Source organism: Anabrus simplex, chromosome 10, assembly GCF_040414725.1.
Source record: "Anabrus simplex isolate iqAnaSimp1 chromosome 10, ASM4041472v1, whole genome shotgun sequence".
NCBI lineage: Eukaryota > Metazoa > Arthropoda > Insecta > Orthoptera > Tettigoniidae > Anabrus > Anabrus simplex.
The window spans coordinates 8,292,691-8,314,715 of NC_090274.1; the positions used below are offsets into that span (position 1 = coordinate 8,292,691).

At 40.2% G+C, this 22,025-nt stretch overlaps 1 protein-coding gene and 1 non-coding gene across 2 annotated transcripts in view; both read left to right on the forward strand.

The window, feature by feature from the left end:
- Nucleotides 1-22,025, forward strand: part of LOC136881932 (RWD domain-containing protein 1) — a 29,550-nt gene that overhangs the window by 7,234 nt on the left and 291 nt on the right. Inside the window, exon 4 of the mRNA XM_067154388.2 lies at nucleotides 17,785-17,971. Within this exon, the coding sequence (XP_067010489.2) occupies nucleotides 17,785-17,971 (187 nt within the window). The remainder of the gene's footprint in view (nucleotides 1-17,784; nucleotides 17,972-22,025) is intronic.
- Nucleotides 14,833-14,987, forward strand: LOC136882490 (U12 minor spliceosomal RNA). Its single transcript, XR_010861193.1, has one exon. It is a non-coding gene; the product is annotated as a U12 minor spliceosomal RNA (small nuclear RNA).

Below are 22,025 nucleotides of genomic sequence, written 5' to 3' on the forward strand. Positions count from 1 at the left end.
AGTAATAATTTGCTTGTCAGATATAGTTGTGGAGTACCTTCACTAAATAATTTATTCTGTAAAAACTACTTAAGATATCGCATTCAAATGTTGTAACAGTGGACAATACACTATAGTTATTCTAAAATGATGCAATAAGATCACCTAATTACACACAGGACCTCCCCCCACCCCCCACCCCCCCCCGGCATTGGGAATGATACATCAAGAAGTATCTAGTATGGTGCATAATGTTAAATTGCGTGTTCTTAAAGTCCGTCTGAATTGCTCGACCTCATGGAGCTCTTATTTTCTTGGTAATGCAGAGAACGCAGAAATTCACCCTCAATCCCCCATTTCATTTCATTTTCTGGATCCATCGGATTAAGATATTTAGATAGCAAATCATACTTCCTCTCGGACATACAAATTATAAACAATTTTTCACTGAATGGGATTGGAAGATAAATTGACATTAGTTGGAATATTATGTAATTACCTAGAGGCCCATAGTCCGAAACAAAATTAACTGGAGGATTAAAACTGATAATTAAGTTTTGTACAAGTAGGTCTAATATTTTAAAAGAAGATGGTACCTGAATGAACTTTTCCTGTCCTGTGGTGTATTTCGATTTCTCTCAGGTTCATCTTCTGTCCCAACTGCTTCCCACATCAGTTTTATTATCGTACCTACAACTTCAAACTCACTACCATTGCATTCGTCAACATATTAATCTAATTTGTAACATATCATCTGCACTCCACTGGTTATGTGCAGCCATGTTGCTGCAATGTGTTTACATTCAGTCAGCTGTCTGTTCTATCTAAAAAAAACGTATAAAAGCACACTTTAGTTTAGGATACCATGTATGTCAGTCGTATCTAGGAAGCTTAGGAAATTCACTGGTTCCAAGAAGTTATATGTTTAGCAGACAGATGGCAGAGGAAGTTGCTTTGAAAGTCGAGTACGCTCTACTACGCAACCCATGGTAAAGAGTTAATGGTCCCGCGTGCTCGCTTAGAAAACAGATTTAAATTGTCCTCAACATGAGTGAGCCACCTGGTCGGAACTACTGTACACCGCTCTGAAATAAATGGAACAGCAACGAGAATTTTCATGCACGGTTTTCATTGAAGCATTTTGTGTGGTAAATCTCGAACATTAGGGTATATGTAGAGGTACTTCACACTACTCAGTGTCTCTCGAAAAATTGGGGTTTCAGTACATTTGTCTTTGTTCCAATATAATTGGATGCTAGGCTCACAAACTTGGGACATCAGAATGCAAACCACTTTTCAGCGTCTTTTTCCATGGGCGTGCGATAATTGTTCCATAGCATAAATATTTGTTTCCTGAACAATGCAGGAAATGACGGGTCCATAACCTCCAAGAATACGGACAACTCCGATACAGAGTCGTCTCTCAGTTTTCCTGATACCCCTGATGAATAATTGGTTGGTTATCTCTACTTCCAACCCGTGCCCAGTCAATGTGTTGATTTCGCACACGGGGCTTTAGGTACGATTTCACTGTCACTTGTTTCAGATGAAATATCACTTTCACTTCAAATCTCTTCTTCAGGGTTTCCGTAATCACCATCACTGTCCTCCTAATCTAATAGAATTGCTGTCGCTGACCGTTTCTATGCCCAAAACCACGTCTAGCAAACTGACTGACACCTGATGAAATGCTTGTGCTTTCAGAGGCTGCAACTAGGCAATAAATAATGGTGCAAGTTCTTAGAAGGAGAGCTGTAAACAAGCCATATTCCTGTTGTATTCATAGAAGTTCACAAAAGGGAAACCCTTGCAGTGGTGATAAAAATATAAGCTAGTACATACGACTCAGTGCGGCACGTGAACGTCACGTGGAATGAGTTGAGTTGGTTAAGGGAAGAGGAGGCAAGGAGAAATATGAAGAGGATAGGACAAAGATCTGGACAGATGAAGAGTGAAGATCTGTAAAAATAGCCCCTCAGTGAAATGTGCTCGTCAGGGCTGAGAATGAGTGGATGTAGAAGAGAACTGGAATTGATGACGAGAGAGCCCAAAGATGTAAAGATTGTCCTTCTCCTTTTGTGTTCTCATGTTTGTTCTTGTTTCCTCTTTCCACACGCACTTTATCTTTGTGTTTATCCTATTTTATGTTCATTTCATTCTATCATCATCATCATCATCATCATCATCATCATCATCCTCATCATTTTACCGTTCCTGTTTCTCAGGTACTGTTGGCAAGCCTCTGACTTTCCGTCTTATTGAGATACGTTCTGTTGTTAATGACATCCTCCATTGTCCTTCTCCGATCTGCAATGTCCATCTTTATGATGTCCATCCAGTGGGTTCTTGGTTTTCCTGCCACATGTCGCTCCAAGTTAACATAAGCTGTTCTCAGTCTGGACATGCTGACCCGATCTAACAATGTTGTCTCAATGCCAGCTTCCTTTCTAACTATATCGTATCTTTCTATATACGAAAGGGTACGCAAAAATAACCAGAATAACATTGCCGTGGGCAAAGCTTGTGTAGTACGCATTTCTGCCGCTAGGCGTGTATAGCGCAACCCTTTGCCAGTGCAGTGCTGCCTGTATTGTCAACCTGGCTTGCTCTGTTCATCTGCAGTGATTGTTTTTGCTAACGCTGTTTTGTTCTTGTTTCGTTTTTATGATGGCGAGTTTAAGTGATAAAAATGCTGCTGAAACTGTTTTAATGTTGAAAACAGCTTACAAAGATGACGCTATGGGAAAAACTCAAGTGTACCAGTGGTTTGCTCAGTTTAAAAATGGCGACATGTCGGTTCATGACAAACCTTGTTTTGAACGTCCATCAACTGACCAAATGAACGAAAATGTTGAAAAAATTTGAGAGCTTGTGCTCACAGACTGTCGACAGACAATTGATCAGCTGTCAGAGATTAGTGGGTTGTCTTGGAGCTCGGTTCAGCGAATTTTAACGGAAGATTTGGGAATGAAAAGGGTTGTTGCCAAGTTTGTTCCTCGGGTTCTGACTGACAATCAAAAAGAACGTAGACTTCAAGCATCTATTACAGAACTATTTAAAATACTAGGATTGGGGCAAAAGTCATGGCAACTATTTTTTTCTTGTAGATATGTGAACGGATCACAAATGTATATGTGTCATGTGGAAGTTCTGCAGGCATAATGTGTTTGCAGAACGACAGATGGCTCTGTGATAGCTGGTAGTAGCGCAGCGGGGGCTGTGAAATCAGTCAGTTGGTGAGTGTCGTATGAGATGGAAGTAAATGTCAAAAAAACATATCAGATGTAAGGCTTTTCAGGCGTTTGCTCTATTAACCAGCGTTTCATCTTGGGTCTGACACTAGACTCATCAGAGTGGGACGTGTCAGACCCTACCCACTGACGCTGGGGTGTATGCAGGTGAACTTATCAGAAGCCCTTATAAGAGGCACAGTCTGATCTAATTCCCTCCATGGGAATTTAGAATTTTCCATTTGGAATTGCTAGGCGGAAAATAATTCCATTGTGGAGATTTATCTCCCGTATGCAGTTATCCCATCCATGCAGTAGTTTTCACCAGAAAGAATGTTTGAGAATGTTTTATAACCAGTGCTTTTGTCCAGCACTTTTTTCAGTTTTGATGCAATGCCCTCAGCAATTTCACCACGGTTGTTGCTAAGACTAGTTTCCACTCGGTTGATTAAGGAAATGGAGTCAACCATTTCTTCGCCTGTTTTCTCCAACGATGTGATTGTTGTTGTCAATAAGGCAAAATTTGATTTTATGAATGCCAAACGACCTTCAATGTTTGGTTCAGATAGCATGTCCTGGGCAAATTTTATCGCTGCAGCTTCTTCAATGTCAAACTCTCCACTATTTCCTTCGCTAACTTGAAGTTTTCTCAATAATACATACACGTGTTTAACCACGTGCCCCAGCGTGTTATGATAGGTTGTGGAGGTAGCCTAATGCAATGTCTGGAGCTTCAGCTCTAAAACGTGCGACTCTCAAGGGTGCTTTTAAGAAAATTTTCTTAACGTTCGCTATAAGCCTGTCTACACTGGGGTAAAGAGTCCTTACTTCTTCACATACTCTGTGCAGTCCATGGGCAAGGCATGTAACATGGACCATTTTAGAATAGAGTGCCTTCAATGAATTAGCTGCTCGTACCATATATGGTGCAGCATCAGTTAAAAATAAAAGTACATCGTCATGTGTGATGCCCTCCAGCTGCAGGAGAAATATAGCGCTGTCAAACAGTTTTGATATGGTAGAATAATTGGTCTTTTCTAACACTTCAGTATTCAATAAAAGTATTTCACCTGGTGTATGCACCTCTAAAGTTCTGATCGCAACGTTGGCTATGTAACGTCCCATAGCATCTGAAGTTTCTTAGATTGACACCCACAAGTTTCAGATCTTATTTTGTTTTATGCTTCCTTGTAACACTGCGGCAAATAATTCTTGGGTAAAGTTGATTCGTCTGGTATCTCTTGATTCATATGTTTTTCCAAAAATCCATGTAATTTTGGACTGTTGAGTTTATACAGTGGAATGTTTGCAGATACAAATACATCACACAATTCTTTACTGAACTGTGAGGACTTGCCGGAAGTCAAAGCAACTGAAGGCAGTGAGTGCTGAATTGCAGGTTTATTTGAAGCACGCTGAAGAGCATGAATGTGTTTATCGCGACCGGTATGTTTTGTTACAGTAAATCTTCTTTTAGCAACTACTTCAGTTCCACACAGTTTGCAAAACAATATGCTTCCATCGGTAGAAAACACATTGTCACCAAATTCAGATACCACGTAGTTGTTTTAAATGCACTGACACACTCTGTTTTATTTTAGGCATTTTGAAAGCGTAAGTAATGAAGTAATACCTCTCTCCGTGAACTATACGGAACCGAGACGAGAATATGCACCCCTTCCCCTTTCTACCCCGCCACAGCTGACCTTAGTTAACAGAGCAGGCAGCATTCCATTCTGTTAATAACTGGTTTGCGACAAAAACAAGAGCATCTGAATACCTACCCCCATAACTTTCTGCAGCCAAGATATATTTTTTACTACTAATAGCAATATTGAAATATTTTATTTCAATATTTTAAATTATCTTGTATCAGCTACTAGCTTGTTCTTAACTCTGAGAGACGTGACTAAATTGGAAAAAAAAACCTTAAAGGGCCGATATCTCTAAAATATGACCCAAAAGAACCTACCAAACTTAATAAAAATGCTCGTAAAATGGAAAAATAGCAAAAAATGCAAAAAGACGCAAAATAAAAAATGTACATATATGAAGATGGGCTGGCCTGGCCGGAGTTTCTATGTACTTTAGCATTGTTTTAGACAGCGCAGTAAAAAGATGACATGTGATAAACATCCGGGCCCTAGTAATGACCAATCAAACCAGACTAATTTGACACAGTTCTTCACAACTCCTATACACATATACTGAGGTCAACATGAAGTAGAGCAATTCGATTATTTATAAGTAAGATGCTGTCAGAATTGATCCTGGCACCTAAAATTTTGATCTGGCTCCTCAAATTCAGAGAAAATTTCTGCACCCCTGCCTTACAAGATGCTACCTGCTGGGCCAGCTTGACAGTGGTTTTTCAACTCCTCTGCACAGCATGAGTAGGCCTACACTCCTGTCTCACATTTCTTACAACAGCAGACTGTACAGGGGTATGCAATTACAACAAATGAATCTCATTTTTGTTCCTTATTGAATTACAACTTTAAAGTGAAAGCATTTCCATAATAAAACATACATTACATACATTATCATTATAGACTGTTATGCCTTTCAGCGTTCAGCCTGCAAGCCTCTGTGAATTTAATAAACGTCACCACAATCCTCGATTTGCAACTAGTGTTGTGGCCTCATTTAGTTCTATACCTCTTATCTTTAAATCGTTAGAAACCGAGTCTAACCATCGTCGTCTTGGTCTACCTCTACTTCTCTTACCCTCTATAGCAGAGTCCATTATTCTCCTAGGTAACCTATCCTCCTCCATTCGCCTCACATGACCCCACCACCGAAGCCGGTTTATGCGTACAGCTTCATCCATCGAGTTCATTCCTAAATTAGCCTTTATCTCCTCATTCCGAGTACCCTCCTGCCATTGTTCCCACCTGTTTGTACCAGCAACCATTCTTGCTACTTTCATGTCTGTTACTTCTAACTTGTGAATAAGATATCCTGAGTCCACCCAGCTTTCGCTCCCGTAAAGCAAAGTTGGTCTGAAAACAGACCGATGTAAAGATAGTTTCGTCTGGGAGCTGACTTCCTTCTTACAGAATACAGTCGATCGCAGCTGCGAGCTCACTGCATTAGCTTTACGGCACCTTGATTCAATCTCACTTACTATATTACCATCCTGGGAGAACACACAACCTAAATACTTGAAATTATCGACCTGTTCTAGCTTTGTATCACCAATCTGACATTCAATTCTGTTGAATTTCTTACCTACTGACATCAATTTAGTCTTCGAGAGGCTAATTTTCATACCATACTCATTGCACCTATTTTCAAGTTCCACGATATTAGACTGTAGGCTTTCGGCACAATCTGCCATTAAGACCAAGTCGTCAGCACAGGCCAGACTGCTTACTACATTTCCACCTAATTGAATCCCTCCCTGCCATTTTATACCTTTCAGCAGATGATCCATGTAAACTACAAACAGCAAAGGTGAAAGATTACAGCCTTGTCTAACCCCTGTAAGTACCCTGAACCAAGAACTCATTCTGCCATCAATTCTCACTGAAGCCCAATTGTCAACATAAATGCCTTTGATTGCTTTTAATAATCTGCCTTTAATTCCATAGTCCCCCAGTATGGCGAACATCTTTTCCCTCGGTACCCTGTCATATGCTTTCTCTAGATCTACGAAACATAAACACAACTGCCTATTCCTCTCGTAGCATTTTTCAATTACTTGGCGCATACTGAAAATCTGATCCTGACAGCCTCTCTGTGGTCTGAAACCACACTGGTTTTCATCCAACTTCCTTTCAACGACTGATCGCACCCTCCCTTCCAAGATGCCAGTGAATACTTTGCCTGGTATACTAATCAGTGAGATACCTCGATAGTTGTTGCATTCCTTCCTGTTCCCTTGCTTATAGATTGGGGCAATTACTGCTTTTGCCCAATCTGAAGGTACCTTACCAACACTCCACGCTAATTTTACTACTCTATGAAGCCATTTCATCCCTTCCTTCCCACTATACTTCACCATTTCAGGTCTAATTTCATCTATTCCTGCTGCCTTATGACAATGGAGTTTATTTACCATCCTTTCCACTTCCTCAAGCATAATTTCACCAACATCATTTTCCTCCTCCCCTTGAGCTTCGCTGTTCACAACACCACCAGGATGATTTCCTTTTACATTGAGAAGATGTTCAAAATATTCCCTCCACCTCTCCAGTGATTCCCTGGGATCTATTATGAGTTCACCTGAATTACTCAAAACACTGTTCATTTCCTTTTTCCCTCCCTTCCTAAGATTCTTTATTACCGTCCAGAAAGGTTTCCCTGCTGCTTGACTTAGTCTTTCCAGGTTGTTACCAAAATCTTCCCATGACTTCTTTTTGGATTCAACAATTATTTGTTTCGCTCTGTTTCTTTCATCTACATACAACTCCCTATCTGCCTCGGCCCTTGTTTGGAGCCATTTCTTATAAGCCTTCTTTTTACGTTTACAAGCTGCTCTCACTTCATCATTCCACCAAGATGTTCGCCTTTTCCCATCTTTACACACAGTTGTTCCTAGGCATTCCATGGTTGTTTCTACTACAGCATCCCTGTATGCCACCCATTCACTTTCTATATCCTGAACCTGCTTAATGTCTACCGTTCAAAACTTCTCACTAATCATATCCATGTACTTCCGTCTAATTTCCTTGTCCTGGAGATTTTCTACCCTTATTCGTTTGCAGACAGATTTCACTTTCTCTACCTTAGGTCTAGAGATACTTAGTTCACTACAAATCAGATAGTGGTCTGTATCATCGAAAAATCCGCGGAAAACTCGTACATTCCTAACAGATTTCCTGAATTCGAAGTCTGTTAAGATATAGTCTATTATGGATCTGGTACCCCTAGCCTCCCATGTGTAGCGGTGAATAGCCTTATGCTTGAAGAATGTATTCGTAACAGCTAAATCCATACTAGCACAGAAGTCCAGCAAACGCTTCCCATTCCCATTAGCTTCCATATCTTCCCCACATTTATCAATCACCCTTTCGTATCCTTCAGTTCTATTCCCAACTCTCGCATTGAAATCGCCCATTAGCACTATTCTATCCTTGCTGTTTACCCTGACTACGATGTCACTCAATGCTTCATAAAACTTGTCAACTTCATCCTTATCTGCACCCTCACATGGTGAATACACGGACACAATTCTAGTCCTAATTCCTCCAACTGACAAATCTACCCACATCATTCACTCATTTACGTGCCTAACAGAAACTATGTTCCGTACAATGGTATTCCTGATAAAGAGCCCTACCCCAGACTCTGCCCTTCCCTTTCTAACACCCATCAAGTACACTTTATAATCTCCTATCTCTTCCTCATTATCTCCCCTTACCCGAATATCACTTACTCCTAGCACATCCAGATGCATCCTCTTTGCTGACTCAGCCAGTTCTACTTTCTTTCTTCCATAAGCCCCATTAATAGTGATAGCTCCCCATCGAATTCCATTTCGTTCGCCAAGTTGTTTCCAAGGAGTCCCTCGCCTGTCAAATGGGGGTGGGACTCCGTTACTCCCATAGGTCCGAGGCTTGCTTAAAATGTTCTGAGCTCGGTCGATTCATGAAGCAGGATGCTGCCCTACTTGCACATAGTCCAAGTGAGGATCTCTCCTCTAACGGGTCCATAATAAAAATGTATTTAAATATGTCTTCACTTGTTCAATACTGTATAATTATTTAGTTATAATAAAGAGTTAATTTAATCTTAAATTAGGACGTGTTTCGATCCTTGTATGGATCATCTTCAACTAACATCAACAGTAGGTCTACAAGATAAAATTACAAGAGGACAAAGACATTTAAATCAACAATAAAACACACGGATACATTTAAAAAATGTTATAAAATGATTGCTGTTTTGCATCTAAAAAGGATTAAAAAATGAATTCCTTTGGTTTTCTTGAAAAGCAAAATAAATAGGTTTAACGTATTTTAATGTATAAAATGTAAGATTCTAATTTTGCAACTGTAAATCTTTTTGTATTGATCAGGTGGAACATCCCTCTTTTAACTTAGTTATTATACGGTGTTAATTAACCGCATCAGAGAACGGGACTGAGGAGTGGATATACGTGCATTGTACTACTAACTTTGTCTTGCGTGAAATCCCTAAATCTAAATTGGTAGTTTATTGTGCATTGTGTACTTTTTAAGCCTTGCATTCCTATAATTACATAGACAATGTTGTCTATATTTTTAATGTTTAGAATTTTATTAATCAACTCATCAAATTCTTGTTTGTGTCTGTTGAACAATTTTCATTCTTGGAGGAGACTTCCTCATAAACAGTCAAGATTTTCTTCTGAAGATGCAGAGCACAGTTTTCTGTGAAACGAAAAGAATTGCGCCTTGTTTACTTGAGACGGCATAAGCCCAAAAGCCTATGTCATGTCTATGTTGAACATTGTTAATGGGTGAAAAGTGTGTTGTATTCATAAATAAATTTACAATGGACAAGCGATAATACTGCAAAATCTTGAAGAGAAGTTTGCACTTGGTACTTGTGATGAGGGTGACCTTCAGGTTGTATGAGGACAGCTGTCTTAACCATAAGACTCATACAGTGAAAGAACAACATCTGAACAACTGCCCAAAAGTTATAGAAATCTCACCTATGTCCTGGAGAGAATTTACGGAAGATGAAGTTGATGCTTGAAAAGATATCCCTTAGGGCAATAGCAGATTTTTTTTGTGGAAACTGAAGGAAAAAATGGATACTTAGTCACTAACAGAGTTGTTCGCCTTCCTGGCTGAATGGCCAGTGTAGCGGCCTGAGGTTCCATTCCGACCTCCTCATCTTCGTTTCTCAGTCTTTCTTTCCTTGTTTTTCCTATCGTACTTTTTTAGCTTGAATTCTACTCTCCTCCCTACTTATTGTCCAGGTCTCAGCCGCATAAGTCAGTATGGGTGTACAATACATTTTGTACATTCTCTCTTTACACTTCCCTGGTACAGGGTTTCTTACACTCTGGTAGAATGCATTGCCCTGTTGAACCCTTTTGCTAATCTCCATGTCCACCACCAATGTTCACAGTGCCTTTCCCTTGTCTTTCTCTTCTTGATATCACCACGGTCTTACTTTTCTCTGCGCTGATTTTTACACCATGCTTTTCAATTTTCTTGTTCAGTGCATCAAGTTGTCCTTGTACCTCTTTGCTCTTTGTTACTTCTAAACTTGTAATCGAATATTCCAGTGGCGATGATTACGACCTGTAGTATGACAACAAAGTAATATTAAAGCTTAAATTACATAACAACAGCAACAACGACGACACTACAACAAACAATTGTGTGAAATCTAAATATTACAAGAAGTTATATTGAAACAGAAATGTAACAATAACAAACGAAGAATAAAAAGGAAGTAAATTAAAAAAAAAAACTTCACAAGTTAAAGTCAGTCTGAATGGCTCGAATGGTTAAGGCGCGCTTGCTTTCTGAGCCCAAGTTGACAGGCTTGATCATGACTTAGTTCACTGATATTTGAAGGTTCTCAAATACATCAAATAGGAACTACCATGCGACTAAATTTCGGCACCTCACTTACTAATCTATACCTATATACTTATGACATAGGTGTCCATAGCCTCCTTTGAACAAACCAACTGTAAAACTTTCAACCTAATGTTCATCCACACAGTTGGTGAAACCCCAATTCACGATGTGATCTAGTCGGTATGAACTCATTTGCATAAACTTTCATCCATGCAATAGGAGAAATCCAGGTTACTCTTTGGACGTTATCTAGTCATTGTAAAATAAAATAGTTTAATTGCTTCCTTGTTCACAAATTCTGGCATTTAAGGTACATTTTGTAAACTGTGTAAATATCAACTTTTGTAAAAATATTTTTACCATAAGACCATTATATTTAGTATTAAGTTCCGATGTTTAATAGATTTAAGACCTTAAGATTAGTATTAGGCTGAAGATGCCCTGACTTTGGGGCAAAACGTGTTCTTAACTAGTGTTTATAGTTCATGTAGAATTTAATCAATACAAAATATAATTGTATTGAATAGGTGGACACAGTAATATTATTCTTGAAAGAATTTTACTTATTGTATCTTCAATACGGAACAAAATGAGATTGGTTACTTGTAAGTTACTAGTGGTTTCCATAAATTATATTTTAATATTTATCGACTGTTGTTGACTTCTGATTAAACAAAATTATAAAATCTGTTAAAGAAGAGAAACAAATCTGTCTGATCTTTTAACAACGCAGATAAAAACGTGTTCATGAAGGGGGTGGTGGGGAGGAGAGGGAGGAAGGTGCTGAAACATGAGGTAGAAAGTTTACAACAGATAGACTTAAGGGTTCCACCTAATTGTAATTGTATCAGTACGGATTAATATGAAGATAATTGCATACAATATGAGGTAGAAGGGAAAAGGTAGGAAAATGTAGTAATCTCAGAAAAAAGTGCGACAATTTATGTTTATTTAGCTTCATTTCCTGTCGCCAATTGCTATCTGCTTGAAAATAGCGAGATTTTTTGAAAGGTTCTGCACCTTAAAATTCTTTCACTAATGATTACAGCGTTGCCACAAGAAATTCACCCAAAATGTACAAAATATTCTACAATAATGGTTACAGTGCAATCTCATAAGTTAGAGTAATAATAATAATAATAATAATAATAATAATAATAATAATAATAATAATAATAATAATAATAATAATAATGAGGAACTGAGGAACCGGGCGAGTTAGCCATGCGGTTAAGGGCGCGCAGCTGTGAGCTCGCATCCGGGAGATAGTGGGTTCGAATCCCACTGTCAGCAACCCTGAAGATGGTTTTCTGTGGTTTCCCATTTTCACACCAGGCAAATGCTGGGGCTGTACCTTAATTAAGGCCATGGCCACTTCCTTCCCATTCCTAGGCCTTTCCTGTCCCATAGTCTCCATAAGACCTATCTGCGTGGGTGCGACGTTAAGCAAATAGCAAAAAAAAAAATAAAAAATATATAATAATAAACCCCTGTGGGTGGGGGACACAGATGAAGAGTACACCCACGGTATCCCCTGTGTGTCGTAAGAGGTGACTAAAAGGGATCCCAGGGACTCTCAACTTAGGAGTGTGGGTTGGTGACCACGGGGCTCTTAGCTGAGTTGTGGCACTGCTTCCACTTACTTGTGCCAGGCTCCTCACTTTACTCTATCTTGTCCGACCTCCCTTGGTCAACTCTTGTTCTTTTCCGACCCTGACGATATTAGAGCATTCGAGGCCTAGGGAGTCTATCATTTTCATGCCCTTCGTGGCCCTTGCCTTTCTTCGTCCGTTAGTTCATTTTTCGAAGTGACGGGTCCTTTTTTATTCCTTTCTCTCTCCACCCCCTGTGAGTGGGGGACGCAGACGAAGAATACACCCACGGTATCCCTTGCCTGTCGTAAGAGGTGACTAATAGGGGAGACCAAGGGATGATTGTATTAGAAGCATGAAACTGCTTGTGCTTAGTACTGTACCATTACGAGAGGAACACCTTGGGTTGACGTTACTTGCAGTTAGCACCACCATGTGAGGAACACCATGGATCTAAGTTACCAATGAGTAGTGCCTTTATGTGAGGAACACCACGGTTCTGCGGTTAGTAGGGTATACGATTGTGTGTATTCCATCGAAGCGGGGGAGCGGGCATTCGGCTGCGCGAATGTCCATGTGCTGTAATGCTGTGCTGGAATGTGTCGGTTCCCCTGGGTTCAGAATAGATCAGCACTACCCATGAGTATACGTTGCCTGTGATTAGTACCACTATGTATAAAAAACTACTGGTTTGGCTGGTGCCCGTGGTGAGTAGCACTGTGCGAAAACCATGGGTGTGCGTTACCTGAGCGTAGTTCCATAGTGTGTCAGATACCATGGGTTTGTATTACCTGTGCTTGTTACCATAATGTGTCATACACTGTGGGTCTACATTGCCCATGATTAGCAGCACTATGTGAGCAACACCGTGAGTATACCTTGCCTGTGATTAGTTCCACTTGGTGAGGGACACCACGGGAATACCGGTGCCTGTGATTATTCCCACTATGTGTGGAGCACCATGGGTCTGTGTTGCTTGTGAGTGATGCCATTGTTTGCGACATACGATAGGTCTAAATTTCCTGTGAGTAGTACCACCATTATAGAAACACCATGGTTCTACCTCCCAGTGATTAGTACTATTATGGGGGGCCGGCAACCTGGATTTTCAAACCCTTTAGATAACAATGCATCATCCCAGTAATTCATGCTTTGTGAATTGGATCCACTGATTGTTTTAGTTTCACTATAATTTTTTTCATCATTCGTTTTATATTCTAGTCAGTGGATGAATTTTGAAGTTTTAAATTTTGTTTCGTTCACCTCTTACCATTAGGGGGCGATGACCTAGCTGTTAGGCCCCTTTAAACAACAAATATCATCATCATCATCATCATCATCATCATCATCATCATCATCGTATGGCCTCTGTTACTGTTTGCAGATATTTTTATTTGACGCCATCTAGGCTGCCTGCGCGTCAGTTTCCACGTTCCGTTTTACTCTACCAGATGGCAGATGAAACGGGATCTCTGTGACTAAGTTCTAATTCATTTTTATCAGGTAAACACTCAGTGCGTCACCAGAGTTATTTTACATGCCGACATCGTAGCTTGTATTTCCCTGCCCGTTAAAACTCCCGACGACTTCTGCCGGGTTTTGAACCCACGATCTTGGGACCTAACGGTCGGTATTCTGCCAGTGATATACAGAGGGATACTTTCTGTTCCACAACTGCTGTGACCAGAATTCAACGGCTTTTTTTTTTTTTTTTCTAACCATCGTCATTCTTTTCGATTTACCTACACATTTTACGTGTTTTGGTGATGGTTTCCGAGCTAGGAAGATGTTTAGTAATGAAATTGTCTTGGAGTGGCGGTGGTTGTATCGTAGAACTAATACCACGTAATACTTATTGAAGTCCTAGGCATTTTCACTGGATTGTGAGAAGTGCGGTTATAACATGTTTGAAAGTTGCGGGTCGGAAATGAGAATTAAAAAGTCCGAGATGGTTCTCTTTTCTGTCATATCGAATATTTCACTAATTTGTTAATCTTCGGTTACCAAAATAATTATAATCCTCGAACTTTTGAAATCTTCGCCGTGTTAATTTCTCGGATCGTACGGAATCAAGGGTTTTAATCGGAACATTACCGAGTATTGTCACAGTGAAATCATGTGGCCATTCTAAGAAACTAAACGATGTATGTGTACTGTCACTACAAGACCATCTACAGTGTAGTCAATGTAGATAGTGTTGGTTGGCAGTATTAGTTTCATTACGCGACGAGCAAATTGCTTACACTACGTCACGTGGCTAGCACTGCTCGCCGCGTGCGGTTATAATGTTAATAATGGTCGTTTGCTGTTTCTGAATATGCATTATGTGGCATTCCTCAGAGTATACTGTATTCATAGGCGACAAAATATAACTGGAGTGGATATTATAACCCCAAATCACGCAGTACCCAATGAAATGAAATTATTTCTGAAAAAGGCTTGTTAGTACTCGCTGGAGCTTTGCAGCACAGTAAGTATTTAAGTGGAAGAAAGCAATTCCTCGTTGTGCCTTAAACTAATGAGTAAGGAAAATATCGAGCCTTGGTGACGCTTGGCTCAGCTAGCCAGTACTAGCACCAATAATTTTTGATGAGGTACAGGTCGTCCTCTGAGCAGCCTGTCTACTTTTACAGGCAGTTCGAGTGATAGCGATCTGCCTCAGAAATTAATGTACACAAAGCGAATTTTGCTTAGTTCGACAGCTTGTCCTACTATGTGTGTGATTTAATTGTAATGTTGGTGTGTAGATTTCAATTTTTGCGTCACATTTTTCATTTCGGATAGGGAGTACAAAGTCAGGAGTAGGTGTTTCTTTTCAGTTTAAGTCTACCTGTTATCCACGGGAGAACGGCGTAACTGAATTTATCTAAACTCAAATATGCGGCTTTTGCACTAGGCTATATTGTTATTGTATGATTAGTATGCAGTGGCGTAGCAATATTTACTGGGTTCGAAATGGGAAGTATCAGATTTCTCTGTTAATATTAGCTGTATGGAAAAACTGAACTTACTGAGCTAGTTCCGGTATATGGCGGGTTCGAACCCCTCTGTCGGCAGCCCTGAGGATGATCTTCGGTTTCCCATTTACACACCTTAAGCCATGGCTGCTTCTTTCCCACTCCTAGCCCTCTTCTGTCCCATCGTCGCCATAAGACCTATCTGTGTCGGTGCGACATGATGCCAATTGTAAAAAAAAAAAAAAAAAAGAAGTCCATTAATCAATATACATCGCATGGAAGCATAAACGGGAAAAAAATAAGTGGTGACGAAGATAACGGTTTCAGGTCTACTACAGCGGAACTTGTAGCTGCACCAGTGCTGGATGAGGTAGGCCTACTTACAAAGACATCAGACATCACTGCGGATGTCCGACTCGTTGGCTGAACGGTCAGCGTACTGGCCTTCGGTTCGGAGGGTCACCGGTTCGATTTCCGGCCGGGTCATGGATTTTTAACCTTAATTGGTTAATTTCAATGGCACGGGGCTGGGTGTATGTGTTGTCTTCATCATCATTTCATCCTCATCACGACGCGCAGGTCGCCTACGGGAGTCAAATAGAAAGACCTGCACCTGGTGAGCCGAACCCGTCCTGGGATATACCGGCACTAAAAGCCATATGACATTTCATCACTGCGGAGAATGTTCTTAAAATTAAACACAGGTATTCCTTTAAGTGCCCTTGTAGAGTGTGTCTTTACAGGAAATACAAAGATGTGCTTCCTCCCAAAAGTTTGCAGCTTATCAGTGAGGATTTTAAGAACAACAGCAATAATAACCCGGGAAACTGGAGATGGTTTAGGATGATGATGATGATGATGATTCTCTTCTTGCAGTCCTGCTTGCACTCATCCTTCTACATGGTCAAACCACTCTGTAGTAGGGAGTCTCCTATTCCCGCTTCTTCTCAGACTTTTTCATTCCTGAACTTGTCCTTCCTGGTCTTCTGTATCATGATGCGTATGAACTTCATTTCTGCAGCTTGGAGTTTTGAGTTGTCTTGTCTTGTTACCATGGTGGTTCCCAAGCTATACGTGAGGATGGGTGTATAATATGGTACTTGTTTATCCCATAGCAGTTGTCTTACTTGGTGGTAAAATTGAGTTGCCTTGCTAATTCGACTGTCCACCTCATATTTTGCAAGGTTGTCTTTTGATACTGAACTATCCAAGTACTTAAACATTGGAACACTGTCCTGTTTGGTGTCATTTATTCTAATTTGTGGTTTGTCATCTCCCCTCTGTAACTTCATGGCCACCATCTTAGCCTTGTTGATATTTAAATCGTATCTCTTAAACTCTTGACTCCATTTCTGCAGCTTTTCCTCCACATTATTTTCGGTTTCACCCCAGACCACCTCGTCGTCTGCAAAGATGACGGCTTGCAAGTCCTACTGCTCCTTCCTTTTTAGTGCCTTTGTTATGACATCCATCACTGTGATAAATAGGAGGGGCAGCAAAGAACAGTAATGATTTTGTAAAATAATTGGAAACAAAAATTATGGGAAAAAATAATTTTCAAAATGCCAAGGTATCATGTTTAGTCTAACGTAGTGATAATAGCCAATTAACTGTTTCTTGGGTGGCAAGCGATTTGACGGTGATACGACCATTCAGCATGTCATCATGATGTAGCTTCAGAGACTGGACAAATTTCTTTGATGCAGGCATCGAAGCCTTGATGTACTGTTGGAACAAGTACTTTGACAAGAGTGGTCACTATGTTGAATAGTAATAGGTTTTGGTGCCCAACTACTGCCTGTAAAATAAAGTTTCTTCATGCAGGCTCTTGTTACCTTATTTTTAGAAGCCATCTTGTATTAGCACTATGCAAATGTGATTTTAATTTCACAGTTATTATTAAAAAAATGCGAGCCTCCGTGGCTCAGACGGCGGCGCGCTGGCCTCTCATCGCTGGGTTCTATGGTTCCGATCCCAGTCACTCCATGTGAGATTTGTGCTGGACAAAGCAGAGGCAGACAGGTTTTTTTCCGGGTACTCCAGTTTTCCCTGCCATCTTTCATTCCAGCAACACACTCCAATATCATTTCATTTGTTAGTCATTAATCATTGCCCCAGTGGAGTGCGACAGGCTTTGGCAGCCGGCACAGTTCCTATCCTTGCTGCTAGATGGGGGCTTCATTCTTTTCATTCCTGACTCGGTCCAATGACTGGAAACAGGCTAAGGATTTTCATTATCAAAAGGCACCACCTGTTTAGCAGAATTAACTCAAATTCCATTGTTTTTCTTCAAGAAGCTAAATTACAGTAATATACATTTCTGATTTCAGTACATTGAAAATCAGCACACGCCTAGTTGGACCTTATGTTGTCTTATGTTGTAGTTAATGGACATAAATGTCTATGGAGTATGTTCTATTGTTGTGTGAAATTTATTTGTTTTTGTTTCATTCTCCATATTTCTATGATTGGATTCATCTATTTATTTTATTCGTTGCAGGTACGGTTCGAAGGAACTCGCGTCACCGTGGAATCATTTCTGGCCTGGAAAGCCAAATTTGATTCAGAAACGGGGGTGAAAAAGAAGACCGACAAAGAAGACAAGGATTCCAAGAAATTAACGGGTAGAGAGTTGTTCATTCTGGATAAGACCCTGAATGAGTCTGACCTTAAGTTTCTGGAGGAAGGTGAGTTATGCATTTTGTTGTGATGATAATAATAATATAATTTATATATCTTCATTATAGACTATTATGCCTTTCAGCATTCAGTCTTCAAACCTCTGTGAATTAACTAAGCGCCTCATTTAGTTTCATTAAAATATAACTTCCAATGCGTTGGTCCCCTCTGATTTTCTTACCCTTCATGGCCGAGTCTCTCCTAGGTAACCTGTCCTCCTCCATTTGTCTGTCACAAGCTGGTTTATATGCACAGTTCATTGCTAACTTTGCTTTTATGTCGTTTTAAGTACTTTCTTAACGCTGTCCCTGCATCTTTGTTCCAATTATCAATGACTTTCTCTCAATGCTGGGGCAAGTTTTCAATTCCACATTTGAAGAAATCTACTGGCTTGGTGTTATGGAAGTCGACAGGCCATGTTCAAAGATAATTTTCATGATGAAAAAGAACATTCATGTTTATTCTTTGATAAAGAAAGGAAGAGGTGAAAATTGGAGGTGCAAGAGCAGGAGAATAAGGGGGGTTTGGATTGAACATCCCAACTAAACTCCTGGATAATCATTTTTGTCACATTAGCGGCTTATCGTGTGATAGCAACACCTGATGGCGTCCCTGTGGGGTCTCTTGCATTGCGGCCACAAGGCCTCTCAGTTGTTGACACGTACATTCTGGAAAGCAACTCCCAGAACATGATACCTTCCTATAGTCTTTTGCGTCAAAGTCGCCCTGTTCAAAACGATAAATCGTTTTTGTGCCATCCTCTCTCTGATAACATTGTCCCCATATACGGTGCAGATGGTTCAAGCTACTTTTGCTCCTCTTCTATACTTGAACATGTTCCTTTCTCGCCACTTGGCACTCCATCTTCGACCATCCTAACATTTTACCTTCTTCAGAACAGCACAGTTCAAAGGCATGTCCACAAACACAACACAGGCACTCAAATGACTCTTGACAAATGATAAACAAGCTCCTAGCTCTTACACCGAAACACTACAGACTTTTGCATCACCTCAGTAAATATTTGTGTAATCTGTCGTGGTATGTTGTCATTTTCTAACCAGTAGTTTCTACTGTCTGTTTAAAAAAAAAAAAAAAAGTTTCTAGAAGGAGCTAAAGTAACATTATAATTTTGTTAATGATTTTCCATTTGGGTTCGTACCCCACTGTCGGCAGCCCTGAAGATGGTTTTCCGTGGTTTCCCATTTTCACACCAGGCAAATGCTGGGGCTGTACCTTAATTAAGGCCACGGCTGTTTCCTTCCCATTCCTAGGCCTTTCCTGTCCCATCATCACCATAAGACCTATCTGTGTCGGTGCGACTATAAGCCACTTCAAAAGATTTTCCATTTTTGTTGAACCACCAAATTTGTAAGAGAAGTACGTATGGATCAGCTTTCCTCCAATGTGCGTTGAACGAGACAACTAAAAGGGGGATCAGGGGCTCTCAGCTTGGGTTGGCGACCACGGTTCTCCTAGCTGAGTCCTGGCATTGCTTCCACTTACTTGTGCCAGGCTCCTCACCTTCATCTATCCTATCCGACCTCCCTCGGTAACTCTTGCTCTTTTCCGATCCAGTCGGTATTAGATGTCAAGGTCTACGGAGTGTGTCATTTTCACTCCTTTCATGGCCCTTGTCCTTCTTTGTCCGACACCTTAATTTTTTGAAGTGCCGGACCTCTTGAATATTATTTTCTCTGATTAGCACGTTCAGCCCGACGGTGAACAACCATCGAGTCTTTTAATAAAACAATGTGGTTCAAGATACATGTTGCTTTATATTGCAGTCGGCATTTTGTGCAACAAAATTGAGTAATGCTTCGGCTCTATTAGGATTGTATACATTGTGTACTATTGGTGGTAAATAATACAATAAAAACTGGTTCACAAAAACTTGTAAATATCTGTCATGCAATAATCTCCTTTATTTACAAAAACATAGCATTTTATCTGTTTAAACAAGTTGTAAGATTACAAACTTCCGTATAGCTATAATGAGGTTGATTTATTAAATTCCAATGTGAATTGGCCTTCATAGTGTAAGAATACAGGTTTTGATTTTTGCTACTCCTGGCTCAACAATAGTTGGTTCCTCATTATTATGGAAATGCAAGCATTTCAGCTGGGTGTCAAATCGGTGTCATAGTTTTCATTATAACCTCATTTCCATACATAGGATTGTTAGACCAGCACAGTTTTCTTTGGGGAAGAGGACAAATGCCCATAATCATAGAAACTCAAGGAGCAGGCGAAGAACACACCCACGGTATCCCCTGCGTGTCATAAGAGGAGACTAAAAGGGGCAACCAACGGATGATTGCATCAGAATCATGAAACTACTTGTGATTAGGTCACTGTGGGTTTCCAGTACCTGTGATTAGTACCATTAAGTGAGAAACACCACAGGTCTGGGCATTGCCTGTGGTTAGTAACACAATATGAGGGACACTGTGGGTCTTCATTGCCTATGATTAGTACCCACTATATGCGGAACACCACAGGAATACCAGCGCCTGTGATTAGTACACCTAGGTGAGGAACACTACGGGTTTGCGTTGCGTATGAGATTTGGCATTATGTGAGAGACATCAGAGGTCTGCGTTACCTGTATGACGTACAATACTTGTAAGTAGTACCATAATGTTTGGAACACCGTGAGTTTATGTTACCTTTGATTAGTGCCGCAACCTCAGAAATACCATGGTTCTCCTTTACTAGCGATAAGTGCCATTATGAGGGATCGTTGACATGGATATTGAACTCCTTTAGACAACAAGCATCATCAATTCACCATTGTGCTTTGGAAACAGTCCCTTGGTCCGTAATATTGTTTCTGGTCCGGTGAGGCATTGCAGGTCGGATCCACTGATTTTTTAAAATTCATTCATTCATTCATTCATTCATTCATTCATTCATTCATTCATTCTTCATCATCACGTTTTGAATTCTGGTCATTGGATGAATTTTGTACTTTTAAATTGTCACTGGATCTCGTCTCATTTTGTACCATTAGGGGGCGATGACCTAGATTGTAGGCTCCTCTAAACAACAATCATCATCATCATCATCATCTTTCATTTTCACACCCTTCGTGGCCCTTGCCTTTCTTCATTTGTTACTTTATTTTTCGAAGTGACGTATCCCTTCTTTCTAAATTTTTCTCTCTCTCTACTCCCTGTGGTTGGGGGACGCAGACGAAAAATACACCCACGGTATCCCCTGCCTCTCGTAAGAGGCAACTAAAAGGGGCGACCAAGGGATGATCAAATTAGAACCATGAGACTACTTCTAATTAGTACCATCACTCGGGGAATACCATGGGTCACCTTTACTTGCGAGTAGTACCACTATGTTAGGTATACAGTAGGTTTGTGATTAGTGGCAGCACTGTGAGTTTACAGTACCTGTGATTAGTACCACTATGTGAGGAATACCATAATGTGTGGAACACCGTGAGTCTATGCTACTTTTGATTACTACCGCAGCATGACAAATACCATGGTTCTACTTTACCAGTGATAAGTACCATTATGAGGGGCCATTGACCTGGATTTTGGACCCTTTTGGACAACAAGCATCACAGATTCAGGAATGTTCTTTAGAAGCACTCCCTTGGTCAGTAATACTATTGTTTTAATCTGAGAAGGTGGTTCATTGCGGGCCGGGTGTATTGATTGTTTTAAATTCATATTCATCCGTTCATTCTTCATTGTCACGTTTTGAATTCTGGTCAGTGGATGATTTTTGACTTTTAAATTGTCATTATATTTCGTCTCATTTCGTACCATTAGGGGCCGATGACCTAGATGTTAGGCCCCTTTAAACAACAACAATCATCATCATCATCATCACTCTTCTCCACACTTCTTTTCATTCCATATTCCTCTATCTCCCAATTCCGTACAGTTACTTGTTCCTGTTCCTCCAATTCCTTTTCATATTACTATGTCTTTTTCAAAGAGTTGGGTCTTTGTCTCCGAAAGTGTTATCTAAACATTAAAAAGAAAGCTTGACTGCTCTCTGAATTATTTTTTTTCTTTACTTGATCGATGTTTCGCCAAC